The 20,572-nt window shown below is 32.8% G+C and overlaps 1 protein-coding gene across 1 annotated transcript in view; it reads left to right on the forward strand.

The window, feature by feature from the left end:
* The window catches only part of FSTL5 (follistatin like 5), a 774,595-nt gene that overhangs the window by 653,013 nt on the left and 101,010 nt on the right, over positions 1-20,572 (forward strand). Inside the window, 1 exon segment of the mRNA XM_030312812.1 lies at positions 12,101-12,127. Coding sequence (XP_030168672.1) covers positions 12,101-12,127 — 27 coding nt within the window.

Genomic DNA, 20,572 nt, shown 5'->3' on the forward strand with positions numbered 1-20,572 from the left:
TCCTAAAATCTTTATCATATGTAATTTTTCTTGTTTCACTCAATTTCTATAGAAGTCTGTTCTTTTTTTCTTTATTGGGGGAGGGGCAGAGAGAGAGGGAGACACAGAATCCCAAGCAGGCTCTGCACTGTAAGCTCAGAGCCCGATGCAGCACTGGAACCCATGAACAGTGAGATCATGATCTGAGCAGAAACCAAGAGTCAGACTTGAACTCAACCACTTGAGCCATCCAGGTACCCCTAGAAATCTGTTCTAAGAAGAAGTAACCCCCTGTTAATTTATGTTAATTTACCCTCTGTTGTTTTATGAGACATTATGTCATTTTCTACCTGAACACTTTCTCAGATAGTGTAAAGTCCAATATTTTGTTTTCCTTTTTATTTTGTGACTACTGGAAATTTCAGGTGCTAAACTTATGGCCTACTACAGTGGTTATTCATTTGGGTGTCTGATGCCTTTATTGCACTGCTACTAATCTGTTTATAATCTCTTTAAAGATGAGCAATTTTAACTGAATTATAAACTAAGCATTTACCCAGAATTCATAAATATCAAGATATTTAATGTATTTGAGGGTTGTAATTATAATTTTAATTAATCTCATGAAATATTTACCTAAAATCTTTATTTTATTAATAAATAATGTTTTTAAAGTAGTCAATTTCCTTCAAAGATTCCATATCTCTTATTTTACTTACTCTATATTTAAATATAATTATATTTGTATGTTAACATATGAATATAAATATACTAAATAGACATTTAAATATCAAATAGTGAAAAGTTCAATATATGAGAGAAGTGATAAAAGTTATAGAAATAATACTCTTATAAAAATTATACTGCATTGCAATAGCTTTAAAGCCTACCATCTTTCATTGTTTCCTATGCATAATGCTAATTAATATCCAAATAGTCTATTTCTCTAATTAATTTGTTTTCTCAGATGATAATAAGAGAGACTCTCTGATAGTCCTAATGATAAGCTAGGATATACTTTTATGCAAGGTTTTGTTTTGGCAACATTTCTATTAATTTAATTTCTATAGGTATGATTATCTCAAGTTTTACCTAGGAGATATGGGATATATATAAGTATTTTTATTGTATATATACAACTATATAATCAAGATCTATTGAACAATTCGTTATGTGACATGTGATATTTAACAAATATTATAATCACTTTATTTTATTTTGTAATTCTCTAATTAACCATTTGGTATATTTTCTGGTGAGAAAGTTAAGGCAAAAGAGGAAGTAACTTTGCTTGCCATATACTTGAAATGGCAGGGTATATAAGTAAGTTAGAAGGCAAAGATTTTCCCATACATACCCATAGCTAATCACCACAATTGTTTAATAATATCATTGTTGCTTATCATGTAAAGATGACAATCAATCATTTGTGTGAAGAATTATCAAAATCAAGTCACTTCCTGACAATGGTGGGCTTAGAATTTCTATTAAGAGAAGCTCAGGTGTTGGCAGTCTGGATGGGAGGATGTTAGCTAGAAAATTTTTCTTGAAGTTATGTTTGTTAGTAAGCAGCCTGTTACACTAACATTGTGTGGTATCTGAGATGGTCCTAATGATCCTCCTCTGCTGTTATACACACCCTTATATAATTTTCCATTGAAATAGATCAGTTCTCTATCACATATAGAGTAGAGTGGAGGTGGAGGTATATAATTTCTGGAGCCAGTTCAAAAAGGGCATTTGGGCTTCTGCCTTGCTCTCTTGGATCACTCACTCAGTTGGAGGAAGCCAACTGTCAGTATGTGAGGACATGTAAGCAGCCTTGGGGAGAGTCGCATAAGTAGTGAACTGGGGCTTTCTGCCAACAGCTAGCACAAAATTGCCAGCCATGTAAGTGAGCCACCCAGAAGTGGATCTTCCAATCTAAGTCAAGCTTTCAGATGACTGGATCCTCATGAGATATCCCAAATCAGAACTCTCTTAGACAAGTCTCCACCACAGATACCATAAATGTGTTGTTGTTGTTGTTGTTGTTGTTGTTTTAAGCCACTAAGTCAGATAATTTTTTAACACATCATGTGATAACTACTACAGATATAAGCTTACTTGATTTGGCATTGGAAGGAAAGATGGATATAGTTTTTTTGTTGTTGTTGTTAAGTGTATTTATTTATTTATCTAAGTAATCTCTATATCCAACTTGGGGCTCGAACTCAGGACCTCGAGATCAAGAGTCACAGCCTCTTCTGACTGAGCCAGCCATGTGCCCTAGAAATATGGATATAATTTTTATTTGTTTTGTGTCATGGCTTTAATCTTTTGACAGGGGAACAGTTCTTACATTGCCTTGGTTTCAATCAGACTACTTGGTTGCCAGAGTAAGTTCTATTTGGTTAAGTATAGGTTATTTTTAAAGTGATGTGATTGTTAAACTGGCAATGTGAAGCAATGAGGGATGTATCCACATTCAGAATCCAGAAACTGATATCCTAAGACACCTGCTGACTCTCTTCCTCTCCCATGGGAGAGTCCCTTTCATACTCTGAGTTCTCTTCAGTCTCACAAATTATCAGGGGCTCTGAATCTACATAATGGTGCCTTTTGCTCTGCATTCTTATAATTCTGGTTCTCTGTGTTCTTCGTTTTTTAACATGATTTCTTGATTCAAATTAGTCCTGAAAAGAATCTGATCATCTCATTTCATCAGCTTATATAAATTAAGACCACAGATTCCTGGCCAGTTTCTGAGTCATATTCCCCAATGTAAGCTGGACACTATATAGCCTACTTAGTTAATGTGAGACACTAGGTTGGGAAGCTGTGTAGTCAGTGGGGAGAATCATCTTCAATCAGTGCCCAGCAAGTGACAGTTTTACTTAAAAGTGGCTTTTGGGGCGCCTGGGTGGCGCAGTCGGTTAAGCGTCCGACTTCAGCCAGGTCACGATCTCGCGGTCCGTGAGTTCGAGCCCCGCGTCGGGCTCTGGGCTGATGGCTCAGAGCCTGGAGCCTGTTTCCGATTCTGTGTCTCCCTCTCTCTCTGCCCCTCCCCCGTTCATGCTCTCTCTCTGTCCCAAAAATAAATAAACGTTGAAAAAAAAAAATTAAAAAAAAAAAAAGTGGCTTTGAATTTGGCACATGGCAGGCAATGTACTTGACATATCTTACATAGCTTTCCTTCCTAAAAATAGTATATTTTAAATGTCTCATTTCATTCTCCATATGCACTTTCAAAGAAATTCCAGCTTACCATAATACTAACTATACATTTTTAGATACATTAAATTTTTATCTACATTTTCTTTTAACGTTACCCTTTTTCATTTGCCTTCTGAAGTTAAGTCAATTTCTTAAATGCAAAAGGAGAAGCAGTCAATAAGACATCTAACTAAAATACTATCTTTCCGTAAATGCAGTTTATAAAAATATGTTTTCCACTGATAAAAACCTTACACTTTCAAAGACAAAGACGAACAAAAACTTATCTAATGAAAAGCCAACCAGTTTACATATGAGTAGCCAAGTAAAATTAGCTGTTTAGTACTATGATATGCTGCTATGTAATCACCTTGTTACTATTACTTATATAATATTCAAATCTCCCACACATATTGCCACAAACAGGTAGCATATTTAATATGAGATCCATCACTTTGAATATAATTGCAAGTCGCTAATATAAAATGAGGCAATTTATTTAAAAAAGGCATTGGGATGGGGCGCCTGGGTGGCGCAGTCGGTTAAGGTCCGACTTCAGCCAGGTCACGATCTCGCGGTCCGTGAGTTCGAGCCCCGCGTCAGGCTCTGGGCTGATGGCTCAGAGCCTGGAGCCTGTTTCCGATTCTGTGTCTCCCTCTCTCTCTGTCCCTCCCCCGTTCATGCTCTGTCTCTCCCTGTCCCAAATAAATAAATAAACGTTGAAAAAAAAATTAAAAAAAAAAATAAAAAAGGCATTGGGGCACCTGGGTGGCTCAGTCAGTTAAGCATCCAAGTAAGCATCCAAATAAGCTCCAAATAAGTTAAGCATCCAAATAAGTTCAGGTTATGATCTCACGGTTTTTGGATTAGAGCCCAGTGTCAGGCACGGTGCTGACGGTGCAGAGCTTGCTTGGGATTCTCATTCTCTCCCCTCTCTCTGTCCCTCCTCCACTTGTGCTTTCTCTCTCTCTCAAAATAAATAAACTTAAGAAAATTAAAAAAAGGCATTAATAAAAGATTCTGTTACTAGTGTTCAAGCATCTCTTCCATTGAACCACATTTTCATTATAAGACATATGCTATCTTCAGAAAGAGTTTTGCATTTCATTTAAGTTGTGAATAAGTGTTTAATTACTTGGTGTCTGTAACTTTGAGGGTTTTTTGTTCAATTATAAATAAAATATTTCAGAACAGAAATTTACTTATGCTATATTGAGGGATGCATTAGATGTTTTATAGGATTCTATAAATACAGGAACAAAAAATTAAGCCCAGACTGTTGGTTCTACAGGGAAAAAAAAAGATGGTTTAAAAGAGAACTAGGGGCAAATTAAGTGAAGAATTCTGGTAAGGGTATTACTGTCATATTTAACATATGGGTAAAAATGAAGGAATTTAAAATGACTTGATGCTTGGAATGTGAGTTTAACATGATACAAGCATGTCATGAATGACCTTATGTGCTATGCTGAGGACTTTGAGTACACACACATGCACACACACACACACACACACACACACACTCACACACACACGAATATGCATTATGTTTTTAAGCAAATAAATGGCATGATCAAGCCTGCATTTACTATAGGTAGCTGTTTTTATTGTGTGAAAGAGAAATTAATATGGCAAAACAAAGCCATTCCAATATGCATGCAGCTGTTAAAATATAAAACATAGAAAAGTAACATCCCAATAGAAATAATAGGTTAAAGGCATAAATAGAAAAAAATTTTCTTAAATATTTGCAAACATACTCAATATAGCTTATAATCAAAGTATTATATATTACATATAACATACATATGTTATATATACACATGTATCATATAACATATATTCATATTTGGTAAGCTTGTGCATATGTACACATACACATACATACAGTCTTAGTCTTCCTTGAGTGTGGAGGGGTGAATACTTGCATAGACTGCATTTGGTGCTAACAACCATCTGGCAATTAACCTGACATCATGCGTCAATGGCTTTAAATATCCCCATACCTCTTGTAGGAATGCATACTGATGGAGTAACTACATAGAAGGATGGTCATCACAGTGAAAACACATCCATGCACACATACACACACACATATGCGTATCAATGTATACATACATGCATCTTTTTGACTAAGTCAATGATACTTACTGAAACTTATAACTTAAATTAGCTTCTGGTCTATGTACTAAGTTAGGATTATTGAATAATGAGCAATAGTGTTTTTTAAAGGAAGAAATCCATATGAAGGAATAGTGTATAATGATTAAAACCGTATATATTTGAAGTCTAGGGTAGACGTATGATAAATTAATATAGAGGATTTAAAATTATTTTTATATGTTGCATATTTACAGATAGTATCAGAAACACCCCCATTTCATGCACATTTATATAAAGATCAGAAAAATAATGAAAAGACATCTAGGGAAAAGAGACTTGGTTAATATATCCCTGTAATTGAGTTTAAAGTATTTTTTTTATTTAATGTGCATTCCAACTTGATACAATAACATGGAATATGTTCTAAATACACAATACCAATATATGCAAATTTTAAATTAAGTAATTGCAGAATAAATTCTATCTATAAACATTCATTCTCTTGAATTAAGAATAATATAGCTTTACATCTAGCATATCTTTAGTGAAGGTTACACTTGATTTGCTATACTTTTAATATTTTAATAAGTCATTGAGTTTTTATTTAAATTCCAGTTAACTAATATACAGTGTAATATTAATTTCAGGTGTAGAATTTAGTGATCCATTGATATGTTATGCTTTGGGCTATTGTAAAAAGATCACTTTTGCATTTTCTTTTTTTAAAGTTTATTTATTTTGAGAGAGAGAGTGGGGGAGAGGCAGAGAAAGGAAGAGAGAGAAAATCGTAAGCAGGTTCCACTCATCAGTGCAGAGCCAGATGCAGGGCTCAAACTCATGAACCATGAGATTATGACCTGAGCCAAAATCGAGAGTCAGATGCTTAACCTACTGAGCCACCCAGGCACCTCTCTTTTGTGTTTTCTAATTCTTCCATAACATAGGTTTTGGGTTATTTATCTTGTGTCTTGTCACCAAATTGAATCATCTTACTAACTTTATGTGTACTTTGATTCAATCTTTTGGGATTAATTTTATCTTCAAATTTTGATTATTTAATTCTCTAATTTGCACTACTAGTGTAATTTATATTTGTTTCTTGACTTAATGAATTGTCTAATGAATTCACAAAAAAACTAATTTCTAACGAAAATTACAAATCACTATTTAGACTCTCAACTTGTTATCCTGATATTTTGTTAAATTTTTATTAATATAAAATATGTCTCTAATTTTCTTTTTTATTAAGTATAGATAATAGCAATTTAGTTAATTCTATTGTATTTACATTCTCCTTTATTTTTATTTTATTGAAGTATAATTAATGTACAATATTATATTAGTTTCAGGTATATAACATATTGATTTGACACTCTATACATCAATGCTCATTCATCACGATTAGTGTGGTCACCATAAAACATTTTTGCAATATTATTGACTATATTCCTTATTCTGTACTTTTCATCTCTGTGACTTACTTATTTTATAAGTGGAAGTTTCACTTCTTAATCATCTTTATCTTCTTATCTGTAGTTATGTATCTGTTTGTTTTTGTTTGTTTATGTTTTAGATTCTACATGTCAGTGAAATCATGTGGTATTTGTTTTTCTTTGTCTGACTTATTTCACTTAGTGTAATACCCCCTATATATAGTTTGCTCAGTCACTAAGAGTATTTAGACTATACTTGGTAATAGGTGGCACACTCTATCAGATTATATTTATTTAGTTATATTGCATTAATTATTCTCACTTTATATTACTAATATATTACATTAAATTAATTAATTTCTTAAATAAATACCTACCAATATAGTCTTTCATTCCAAGAGGATTCCTGTCTATGATCAAGCTTTAATTTATTTTTATTTGTTTTTTAAAATTTTTAATGTTTATTTTTGAGAAAGAGAGATTGTGAGCGGGGCAGGGGCAGAGAGAGGGAGACACAGAAACCAAAGCAGGTTCCAGGCTCTGAGCTGTCAGCACAGAGCTCAATGCAGGGCTTGAACTCATGAGCCACGAGATCATGAACCTGAGCTGATGTCAGATGCTGAACTGACTGAGCCACCCAGGCTCACTTATGATCAAATTTTTAATATCCTGATTAGTTTTGATTGCATTTTATAAATAATTTTTTGTCATTAGTGAAATTGTCATATAATTCCCTTTGCTTTGTTACCATTATCAGTTATTGGCATCTCTTTTGCTGACTTTATAAAATAAATGAAATGTTTACATCTTGGTTGATACTCTAAAAACATTTAAGGGACCCCTGAGTAGCTCAGTTGGTTGAGTGTCCAACTCTTAATTTCAGCTCAGGTCATGATCTCACTGTTCACGTAGTCGCCTGGGGTGCGGGGTTCTGCGCTGACAGTGCAGAGCCTGCTTCAGATTCTCTCTTCCTCTCTCTGCCCCTCCCCCACTCTCTCTCTCTTTCTCAAAATAAACAAACATTTAAAAATATTGCAATTTTGGGTGCCTGGGTGGCTCAGTCTGTTAAGCGTCTGACTCTTGGTTTTGCCTCAGGTCATAATATCATAGCTTCATGGGTTTGAGACCTGCACTGGCAGTGTGGAGCCTGCTTGGGATTCTCTCTCTCCCTCTCTCTGATCTCTCCCACTTTCGCTGTCTCTGTCTCTCTCAAAATAAGTAAATAAAAACTTTAAAAAAATGTTTCATGTTAGTACCACGGTTATTTTTATTCCATATTTTTCTTCATTTTCAATTTGGATATTTATATTTCCTTGGATTTTTTTTTTAATTTTTATTAGCGTTTTATTTATTTTTGAGACAGAGAGAGACAGAGCATGAGCAGGGGAGGGTCAGAGAGAGAGGGAGACACAGAATCCGAAACAGGCTCCAGGCTCTGAGCTGTCAGCCCAGAGCCCGATGCGGGGCTCAAACTCACGGACCACGAGATCATGACCTGAGCCGAAGTCAGACGCCCAACCAACTGAGCCACCCAGGCGCCCCTCCTTGGATTTTTTTTTAAGTGAAATCCAGATTATCAAATTTATTATCAAGAAATTCTACATTAAAGTGATGAATCACCAAATTGCGCTCCTGAAACTAATATTACACTATTATATTAACTACTAGAATTTAATTAAAAACTTGAAACTACAAAAAAATTCTACCATATTTTAAAATCATAACTATAGTCATTCCTACTTTCTTCCTTGTCTCCATATTTCTCTTCCTTTTTTCTTCCTCCTGCTTCTGCTTCCAATTCTGCTTTCTCTCTCTCTCTCTTCCCCCTCTCTGTTTGGCTCAATAATGAATCAATTAAGTCTATGTATTACGTTTTGGCCAAAACTCTTTGGGTCCATATATCGAATACTCATCTTTGTTGTCTTATATGAATTGTAATTATATTGGATTTTTAAAAAAGTAATAATTTATTGAAGAATTTTTTGTGTTTAAACACCTCTCATAGATTTTCAGGGCACCTGGATGGCCCAGTCGGTTGAGCATCCAACTCTTGATTTCAGCTCAGGTCATGATCCCAGGGTCATGGGATCAATCCCTGTGTTGGGCTCTGTGATGAGCATGGATTCTGCTTAAGATTCTCTATCTCCCTTTGCCTCTCTGCTCCTCTCCCCCACTCATGTGCTCTCTCTCTCTCTCTTTCTCTGAAATAAAATAAAATAAAATATATTTAAACACCTCTCATAGATTATCATATTTTCTTTATTATTGTCTGAAAATATCTAAATTATTTATGCTGACTGGAATATATCTACAAAACAGAGACTTTTTATTTTCTAGTTTAGTTTGTGAACACTCTTGAAAATATTTTCCAGAAAGCCTGAAAAAAATACTTTTGTTTGTATAATAGAACATTCAGTTTGTATAGTATGATAGTTATTATAAAAATACTAATTCAGTTTTAATAATTATATTATTGAAACTTTGTCTTTTTTCTCTTAATTTTTCAAACACTGCAAGTGAAGAGTTATAGAAATAGAATATAATTGTGGATTTATCAATTTTGTATCCAATCCTAATAGCTTTTGCTTTATATTTTAATTGTATGTTTTTAGTTTATATAATTTTAGGTTCAGCATGCAGTGCCTTGAATTTTGCCTTGTTTGATGTTAATATCACAAACCATGTATTTTTGGTACTTTCTCATAAATGATTTCCTATTTTAAAAAATATCTGTCCTGGGGTGCCTGGGTGGCGCAGTCGGTTAAGCGTCTGACTTCAGCCAGTTCACGATCTCGCGGTCCGTGAGTTCGAGCCCCGCGTCAGGCTCTGGGCTGATGGCTCAGAGCCTGGAGCCTGTTTCCCATTCTGTGTCTCCCTCTCTCTCTGCCCCTCCCCCGTTCATGCTCTGTCTCTTTCTGTCCCCCAAAAAAATAAATAAACGTTGAAAAAAATTAAAAAAAAAATATATATCTGTCCTTAGCCCTTTAAAATAGCAGTACTTTGGTATACCACTAGAATTTGTGCAGGCTTTTTCCAGTATCTGGAAAACCTACCCTTAAATCCTCACTCGGTTCACTTTTATTTATCTTGTATACTACACCTTCAGTATTTCACTATGCTTAATCCACCTGTTGAAAGCATTCACAGAAATGTTCTTCTCTTTTATAACACATTAAATCTGTAATTTAAAATTTTTTTCTCAATTAGAACATGAGCTCTATTAACAGAGAGACTAGGCCTGTTCTAATTTGTGTCCTATATCACTGAACACAATGTCTGACACATGCTAGGCACTCAGTCAGTCCTCACTGAGAGAATGAATGGAGATATGAGGAAATGTGTCTAGTCACCCCCTTTTTTTTAATAAACAAAAAAAACTCCACCCATACAAAGATAAGTCTAATCATGGCTCAGCCTTTCCTGAGCCTACAGAAGAAAATTTAATATCCGCTGCATGGTGTACAAAAGACTTTGTTCATCTACTCATGGAAAAATTCTCCGGCCTCATCTTCTTTTGTGCTTCAAATAGACTCAGTTACTTAAATTTCTCTGAATACAGTAGTTAATTCTCTCTTATGGAGGGGATATGTTCCAAGACCTCCAGCAGATGCCTGAAACCACTTATAGCACTGTACCCTAGGTGCACTGTGTTTTCTTATCTATACATACCTATGATAAAATTTAATTTAGAAATCAGGCACACCAAAAGGTTAGCAACACTAATAACAAAATAATTTTAATAATGTACTGTAACAAAAGTTGTGGAAATGTGGTTTCTCCCTATCTGTCTCTCTCTTAAAATATCTGTTTGCACCACACTCGCCATCCTTCTTCTTGCGATGATGTGAGATGATAGAATGCCTATGTAATGAGAGGAAGTGAGGTGAATGACATATATAGACACTGAGACTACCACTGATATTCTTCTGATGGTACTTCCGGAGCAGGATCATCTACTTCCAGACCAAGGTTAACTGCTGGTAACTGAGGTCTGTGTCCTCTCCTCACAAATAGGATCTATCATTTTCATATTCATTTCAAGAACACTGTAGACAACAAGAATAGCACCACAAAATTTCCTGAAGGGAAGCATATAGCATGCATTCAGATTTGGATAAATAATCATAAAGAATTAAAAATGCCAAGAATTACAAAAAAAATGCTTACTTTACACAAATTTATTTTTAAAAAATACAGCAGGTTTTGAAAACTGGATGACTTGGGCCGTCAGCATCTGTCTAAGAGTGCTGGACTACCGTGTTGGCTCTGCTGCATTCATAAAGGACTTCCGTTAAAAAAAAAAAAAAAGTGCTTCAATATGGCTAAAATAGTCAGGGAATATTTAATTGTGCATGAGATTTTACATCAGTCACACTTTCTTTTGACATTTTATTTTGCTTTGAAAGCATAGAATTTGGGAAACATTGAATTGGTAATGGAGGCAGACATTTCTCTGAGAATGTTTCTAATTGGTATTTATATCATTATTTCTATCTCAATATTTTAACTCTATTGATTTAATCTCAGTATAATACTTAATAAAACTATTTTCCAAAAACAATTTAATCTGAACCATTATTGTGCACTGAACTAAGATATAGTTAGAAATACAGTAAAACCTTGGATTACCAGTAACTTGTTCTGTGAGTGTTCTCCAAGATGAGCAAACATTTCTAACACATTTTAACTTGATAAATGAGCAATGTTTTGCAATATGAATATTATGCAATGCTGAAAGTCACATGATCGCAGCTGAGTCAATGGGTCTTGAAATTTGTTTTGATATAAAAGTGCTTTGAATTACAAGCATGTTTGTGGAACGAATTATGCTTGCAAACCAAGGTTTTACTATATTTAATTCTGTTTGGTTTAAAAAGTGAAAGAATGCTACTTAAAAATAGGCTACTGCCATGTTCAAAATCCTTTAATTACAAGAATTCTTCTTGCTCAGGAATATTGCATATTATGTAGTTATATTACATATTGTGATTATTGAGAATTTTTAAAATACATTTTTTTCAGTTAGCAACTTTTAACTATACTGTCTTTAGTAAATAGTTTTAACACCAATATTTGTTCTAAAGATGTATTTCAATAACATTAACCTAACTATCCCATTCTTTCCAGTGATGCATAAAATGTTTTTTGTTTATTAGCAACATCTTTATTACAAAGAAGAATCGACAATTTCAGTAAATGAAAAGAGCATTATTAGCTAGTACCAGCATTTTACTGTTTTGTTAATTCGAAGTAGTTTGTTGAATTCAACATCACTTTTATGTACATGTTCTATCTTAGAGATTGTGACCTCTTTAATAGTTATTTATATGCAATTGAACCTCTATTTACTCATTTTTCTTTCTCTCCTTTTTCTTTTTAACATGCTGCAGTAGCTAACATATTATGGAGAGAAGAAGGTACTAAATTCCATTATTTTTATATTGTGATTATTTTGTTTAATTTTTAGTAGATTTGTTGACTATGTTTAATAATTACCTTATTCATTTTTATGTTGACTCAATATTTTCATTTGACTATAAATCAATATTATTTTGTGAAACTGTTACCATTAAAATATTTATTACTCCTCATCAGCTTGATTTATTATTGATGTATAACCAGGGAGGTATACTATAATATATTGAAATGCTTTTAAGAGTTTAAAATTATGTCAAAAAATAAAGGCAAACTTAAACATTAACTTCCATAATAAACCCTGATTTTGATTAGAAAAAGAAAAATTATAAAAACTATTACCTTATCAAGGAAATGTAATAAATTATTTAAGAAAATGGATGGTAAACTTGAAGGATCTAGATTCAAATCTAGATTCCACTACCATATAATCAAGGGCCCCTTAATGTCCCAATTTTCTCATCTCAAATATAAGTTTAGTTGTTAATACCCAGTAGGGTTATTGCCAGTTCCTTAAACATAGTCTATACTGAATAAGCAGTTTCCACTTCCATTTATTATTGTTATTATTTTTCTTATTCATAAAAACCAGGGAGAATGCATTTGGCCAGGTACTCATGTGCTTGACTTAAATTCTTAGGAGAAAAATGTAGTAAGTCATCATTAGAGTTCTGGTAAGCAATGACCAAAATATTGCCTCACACTTGATCCTATACAAACTTTTTCTTCCCTCATTATAATGGGCTTCCTAGATGAATTGGAGTCATTGCCACCTGCGAGGGCTGTGTCTCACAAGCTTCAAGTAATCTGAGAATTGAAGCATCTCAGTTTTGTTCTCAATGATGAGGCATACCACCATTTCCCCCCGTTGGTATTTCTTGCTTCTCAAATCTTTTGTATGGGCTTCTTCAAAGTCTGGTTTTCTAAAGAGGTTCTAGTGTAACTATACCTTCTCATTTTATTCCACTTAGGTAGTTCACAGCTGAACATACAAATGTAATCATTGTTGAAACTAGTGTTAACATGTCTGTTAAACATTTCTTTATATTCTCTTCCCTCTTGAGATCACATAATATATCTCCTGAAATATTTAAAATTGATTTCATGTTATCGAAATGCAAGGAACAACACTTAAGTAGTCAGAGATCAGGTAGCACAGACCTGATTTTTGCTGGTTAATTGCTGGTAAAAACTGGACGTATTATTTTACTTCTTTGAGCCAGATTTTCTAACATATTGCTTGAAATACAGTTGTCACTCCCCTTGCAAATTTGTGATATATGAATGCCCTCAAAGTATGTGAAACAATGCTTTCTTATAATTTGACTATGATAACAATCGTGAACATGATTATTTTATGATTTGAATATGAAATAATAATATGATATTTTTCAGGCTACCCTTAAAATTATAGGAGACCTCCAGATTAATTTAAATGACCCTGAGATTCATTATATGAAACCATTTTTATCTATTTAAAATTTTCCTCTGTTAGTTTTTTTAAATGTATACTCTCAATAATTATTTTCCATCAACCAGTGATTTGCTTACTTTTCATAACTTTGTTTGACAGAGAATATATCTTGAGGAGTAATAGCCATTTAGTCTATTTCACAGATAATTTGAAGACCTGTATAAGTAAATGTCTTTGGGTAAAGGTTTTAAAATCTTTTATTTCATGTGCAATTATCATCAGAGTCCTTTGTTGTTTCTTAGAATAAACAAGATTTAACATAGTATATTTGAGAAAACAATATGCCTGATTTAGATCCATAGTCATCTGTAAATTATTTTTTACAATGCTGCAGTTATTGGCAAGGCATTACAATTAGAAATGATTGCATATAATAATAGTAATGGTGGCCAGCTTGAGAAATCACTGAATACTAACAGTATGTACAATTATTTCATAAAAAGTAATTAAAGTAATAGCCAACTGAAGCTTCCAAATTAATTTTTCTACTTTTATTTTTAAAGGATCGAAAATAACAAATATGAACTACATAACACTGAGAGCCATTTTTATTTCCACATGTAGTAATGCTCCTTGTTTGTATGCTTGTGTCATTGTCGTGGCCAAGAGAAATTTATCCAAGAGAAAACCAGCTGAGGAATTCCAGTTTCTGGCATTTTAAGATTAATATTGAAAAAAGTTAAAAATGATAAACCTCTCATAATGTCATTTTACTTCTAGGCAAGTATTAAAACTATAAAATTTTATAACTGAAAAATTATTTTTTTAAACATTAACATCAGAATCTAGCTTAGCCAGGGTTTTGTAATCTGAATTGATTTTACTGAATTTAATGTGTATTATCTTACTAATTACACAGATATTTAAGCTTGAAGCACAGCATCCTCTACTTTCTATGGGTTCTTCCACTCCTTTTCTAGCCATCATTTTGGCTTGCAGGAGTGCAGGAAGACATTATTAAGAGAGGAAATATCCACCTCATTTAATGACAAATATTTTAAAGTGCTTATTAAATGTAAAGCACTTTGAAAATACTGGAAATATAGAGACTGGAATATTTTCCCTAAAGAAAATTTCAATCTAGTAAGTTAAAGTCTAAGTCATTCTTGTTGATAACTGACTTTATGATGTGATTTGAAAATACACATTAAAAGACCGACTGGTTTTATTCCACAACATTTTTATGATATTGTAATAAAATGTAATCTAATAAATTGTATATTAATATTTGTTTGTAAACAGCAATTTAGGAATATATTATATGGTCTAACTTAATAATATGTGTTTTGGTTTGTATAAGCGCTGAATTAAAGGAAATTAAGCCATTTTATTCACTGATGAATTAATCTTAACTTTTAAATATGCTAATTTCAAGCGCCTAACACAGATGTAAGGTGGTTCGTTATATAGGATAGTATCTCCTAAATTTGTTAGAACATGGAATTATTTTGATGAATATCTATAGGATCAATATTGAATAAAGGCTACTTTGGGATATAGTGGATTTACATGACATCTAATGATTTGAAAGTCAAAAATATAATTTCTATGTTATTAAAGATTGTCCTTTCTAATCTTTGTAAATATTTATGAATCTACTCAAACAACAATATGGAAATGATTGAAACAAATCAATATAATTAACACCTACCAACACAAGATACAAATAGAAAATTGCAGGGAAATCTTACAAAAAGCTTACATGTTACACCATGATCTGATCGCAAAGCTTTGTGATCTGTAATGTCACCAAACTGGGGAAAAAGAGATATGGCAAACAGGTCAGTTTTTAACTTCTTCAGCCTGAAATTATTCTTATTTCATTGGCCTAACTACTATGCATTGTAAGGGATTTTGAAAAATATAGACTAATATATACCAACTTTGTGAGTTCCATAAGGTTCTCGTATATTTTTAGAGAAAAAAAAATGCTAAGGTTCTCAAGACCAGATTGCTGCCTCACAGTAATATTGAGAAGTTATTTAAAATTAAAAAGGATTTTCAGAGCATAAACTTCTAAATTCATGAAACTTAGAAAGTTACAGCATTGTGGAGAGGTAGAGACCATGCCTTCTAACGGTCAGTACACGATGCCAATTAAACCATGATCAAGCTCTCAATATTTTCATTAGCCAGTTCTCTACCCTTGCTTTAAATACTAACATCAACCTGGCCTTTTGAGTGTTTTAAATTATTTCATTAAAAAGTTTTCACATCACAGTTGTGATCTGACAAGAGATATCCATTTGCAGATGTATGTGTATATACATATACATATTTATGTATGCTAAATGTATATATATATATATATATATATACACACACACACACATACATAGTCATGGGTGTATATACAAAGATATACATAATTCTAACTAATATTAATTATATAACAAAAATATTCTATTATAACCTTTGCTATGTTAATCATTAAATGTGATATTAATCATGCAGATTTGTATTCAGCTTTTTCAGCATATCTTTGGAAGTTCAGGAAATGGTATACTGACTCAAAAGGACTGGTTTTACATAATGTCGCTCTGACCAGTCAAATAGTACCCACTTGCTGAATTAATAGTGCCCAGTAAAGAGCCTGGCATGACCACTTGCAAAAAACTTTCTAGTGAGAATGAAAGTAAGTTTTCATTACTTATTTATTTTGAGAGAGAAAGAGAGAGTGCATGTGCGTGCAGGGGAGGAGGGGTGTGAAAAAGTTTTTAACTCCAGAGACAAAGATATAAAACGGGAACATTCGTGAACCAAAACCTTTCCCTGCTAAGTTATTCAAGATGAGACTATCTATCTATTCTTGCTTATATTTTTCTTTAGCTAAAAAAGATATTTTTTTCTATATTTCAAAAAAAAATAATCTCAGCATCTTTATAAGGTGAAAATAATAATATCAACCAATGAAGGACTTTATAACACTAAAACTTATTGAATTATCTTTTGATTGGTTACCAAATCACTGCATCATATGATTATAATTTGCTCTTGACTATAATTTGAATGTTAAAGCAATGGCAATTTAAACAGAGAACGACAAACATCACCACAAAATAGCTTTTATTGCTATCTTTTGCCATCGTTATCCATCCAATAATTACAGATTAGCCACATTTTATTGTTGATATACATTACGTAACATATACGCTATATATAAGAAATGATACAATTATATTATCTTGGTACATGGTTATTCCTCAGCAGATAGCCTCAAGAGACAGCAATGTGCATTATATCCACTTTTTTCTCAGTCTATTTCATGCATTTAAAGGTGCAGTATTGACTAGAAATTCCTCTAGGAAATACTTCCCTTTTACAAGACTGCAAGTAATTCTTGCTTACGTCCTTTCTCTGTATAGAAAGAAAAACAAAGCAAAAAGAAAGCTCACAAGGAACAAACAAATTATGGATCACTTTCTAGAGCCTCTATACTCCATTAGATTAACAATCGACCTGGAAAAGACAAAGTACATGTGTCTGTCTTCACCAGGGGATGAAAAAAGAAACAACAGGCTGCACATATTGCAAATCTTTACTGTGACTAGACTGGTGAAGCTTTTACTGAAGCCAGGAACTTTTGTAATATACTGCAATACAACGCATTCATGAAGAAAGAATTGTAATTGAAACCTAAATGGTTATTAAACTTTTTTTCAGACTCAGAACCCCTTTGCTCTCTTCAATATTATTGAGAACTCAAAAGCTTGATTTTATGGGGTTACTACTATCCACTTATATTTACCATACTAGAAATTAAAACTGAGAAAAGTAAAAGATATTTATTTATTAATTTATTGAAATAAACCATAATAAGCTCCTTATACGTACCCATAAGTAAAACAGTTTTAAAGCTATACTTTTAAAGCTACATTAGAAAAATGAAGAGATTCACGTTGTTTTGCATTTTGCAAATTCTTTTCATGTCTGGCTCAATAGAAGATGCTGGATTCATATATTCTGTTTCTGCGTTGAATTGTTGTGATATCACTCATTACATCACATGTCATGTAGCCCCTTGAAAACTACCCTCTATATTTGGAAGAATCTAATATGTGAGAATGGAAGAGAAAAATGCAAATGACACCTAAGTATCATTATGAAAATAGTTTTGAATTTGTAGACCCCCTGAAAGGATCAACTTCAAGAATTCCTACTAGAAAATGCAGTTGAGTTTTAGCAGGCTCATGGATCCATAGAATTTGATAACATAGAACTGAAATGTGGCAGTATATCTCACAGTGTAGATTTGATGAAAACATGAGAACAGAAATCAAAATCTGTTTATATACCATTTTACAATTTTTTTCTACTAATTTTTAAAAGAAGAGATAATGTCAGTCATAAAAATAGCGACAGTACCATTTTTTTTTCAATATTTACCATGCACCAGTCACTGCTAAATGTTTTACATTCTCCATTTAATCTAATTCTTATAACAGCTGTATGACATAAGGATAATACTTATCTCCAAGCTTGAGATAGAGAAATTCTCACATAGTCTGAGTAACTTTCCCATGGTACAACACTTAGCTCTATTGCCATGATTGATCTTTGAAATGTGTGAACCCAGAAAATGGAGTTTATCTCTCTTTGTTACTGTCTCTCATCTAAACAACAACAACAAAGAGAAGTTTGGTCATGACAACTTAATAATTATAGTGAACGTACACAAATATATTATTATTTTCTTTATAAATAAAGCTAATGAATGCTTTAAATGAAAATCTGTGTCTTTAACTACCAACATCTCCATTATTGGGTATTTTTTATTATTCTGTGCCCAGTATAATCATAAGTGTTTATATGTATAATATTATAGCAGTAAATTTAAAAATAAACACATCTGTATCACATATTCAGATCATAAATTCTGCTGCTAAGACCTAAAGAAAACTTAGTTTAAAATATTTCTCTAACCAGAAAAAGAAAAAGGAAAACACATCTTTTGTGAGGAACTCATAGATGGCTCTAAAGGTATACATAAAATTTTAATTGATAGCAAGAGAGTGATTAAAAACTACTCATTTTATAATATTATTTTAGCTAATATATATGGTATTTTGCTGGCATTACTATTCATAAACACTGAAAAGTTATATTTCCATTGAAAATAAAAAAAAACTCAAGAACAAACTAAACTTTGCATAATGAAATCTGTATTTCTTCAATAGCTTGTAACCTGAGAAGCAGCTGTTTTTGTAACAACACTGAATGTGTTATTTATATTTTAAAAAGTAAGAAAATAGACTTGAGATTTGAACAAGTGATTTGGATGGATTATGTGGGTTTTAGAGGAAAATACATCTTAGAAACTTCATCAGTGCAACAATTCAGCAAAATTCCACTGACTGCATTGTATACAGAACATGGTAAATGACATAATGAAAGATTCCATTTGAGTCAGGGCAGAAAGATTTCATGAAACTTTGCACTCTGGACTTAGAGTATTTTTCATATTCAAACACATTCAAATCCCTGATTCTGGACCAGAATTTTGCAGTAGCTGAAGGAAGGGAGAGTCATAGTCATTAAACATTTTGGGAGCTTTATAATAATCATGAAACATAGTTAACTGACACAACTAAAAATTAGACACCACATGATTACATGATTATGTTTACAAGTTTCAACAACCAAAAAAATTGATAGTCACCAACATGTAGTTCACGTGAATCCTATGCTAATGCTTACATGGAAGCTTGGATATGAATCAATTGTTTTGGCATAAAATCAGACTTTTTAAAAGTTTTATCCTTTGGGCATATAATTTTTTTTTATAATTTTTTTTTAACGTTTATTTATTTTCGGGACAGAGAGAGACAGAGCATGAACAGGGGAGGGGCAGAGAGAGAGGGAGACACAGAATCCGAAGCAGGCTCCAGGCTCTGAGCCATCAGCCCAGAGCCTGACGCGGGGCTCGAACTCACGGAGCGCGAGATCGTGACCTGGCTGAAGTCGGATGCTTAACCGACTGCGCCACCCAGGTGCCCCTGGGCATAGAATTTATATCCATCTATGTATAAACATAATTATAAATAAGAGCTGACAACTACTAAATTTTATTTTCTGAAAAATATTAAGTTTATATTAAAATTATTAGAAATCATGAAAAAATTAAATTTTATGAAAATTTATGAATTAAATTCTATGAAAAATACGACTTGAATTTAGTTTTTGCTACTTTTGCTACTGTTCAGAAATATTCCAACATACTGTAGTGCTCTCTGGAATTATAATACATAATAACTGATAAAGATTGCATCATTTTAAAATATGAGTACTATGAAATATTTATAAAACAATAAGATGTGTGAAAATGATCCGGAGTCACTTAAAATGCATAACTGTACTATATAGAAATGATTTCATGTGTTAAAAGAAAATTATAACCACTATGTATAAACACCAATAAAGTCATAATCGTACTTGAATATATTTTCCTCTAAATCATAAGAATAGATGGATATGTGGCTGGATGGACAAAATTGGTGATCCTTTTATTAACTAGGAACATATTAGATAAGAATAAATGTGGCTTAAGTTGAATAAACATATTTTTATGAATCAATACACTTTTATTATGATCCTTAGGCTTGACTTAAAAACCTTGCAGGTGTTATCAATCAAAATGAAATGATGCTTGGGGAAATTTTTTTGTATTTAAATAAATTTTTCTCTTTATAAATATTTTTAGAATTTAAACATTTAAAACAATATGGGGCGCCTGGGTGGCGCAGTCGGTTAAGCGTCCGACTTCAGCCAGGTCACGATCTCGCAGTCCGTGAGTTCGAGCCCCGCGTCGGGCTCTGGGCTGATGGCTCAGAGCCTGGAGCCTGTTTCCGGTTCTGTGTCTCCCTCTCTCTCTGCCCCTCCCCCGTTCATGCTCTGTCTCTCTCTGTCCCAAAAATAAATAAACGTTGGAAAAAACAAAAAAACAAAAAAACAATAATGGTTTGGCTTTTCAAAC

The sequence above is a fragment of the Lynx canadensis genome, chromosome B1 (genome assembly GCF_007474595.2).
Source record: "Lynx canadensis isolate LIC74 chromosome B1, mLynCan4.pri.v2, whole genome shotgun sequence".
NCBI lineage: Eukaryota > Metazoa > Chordata > Mammalia > Carnivora > Felidae > Lynx > Lynx canadensis.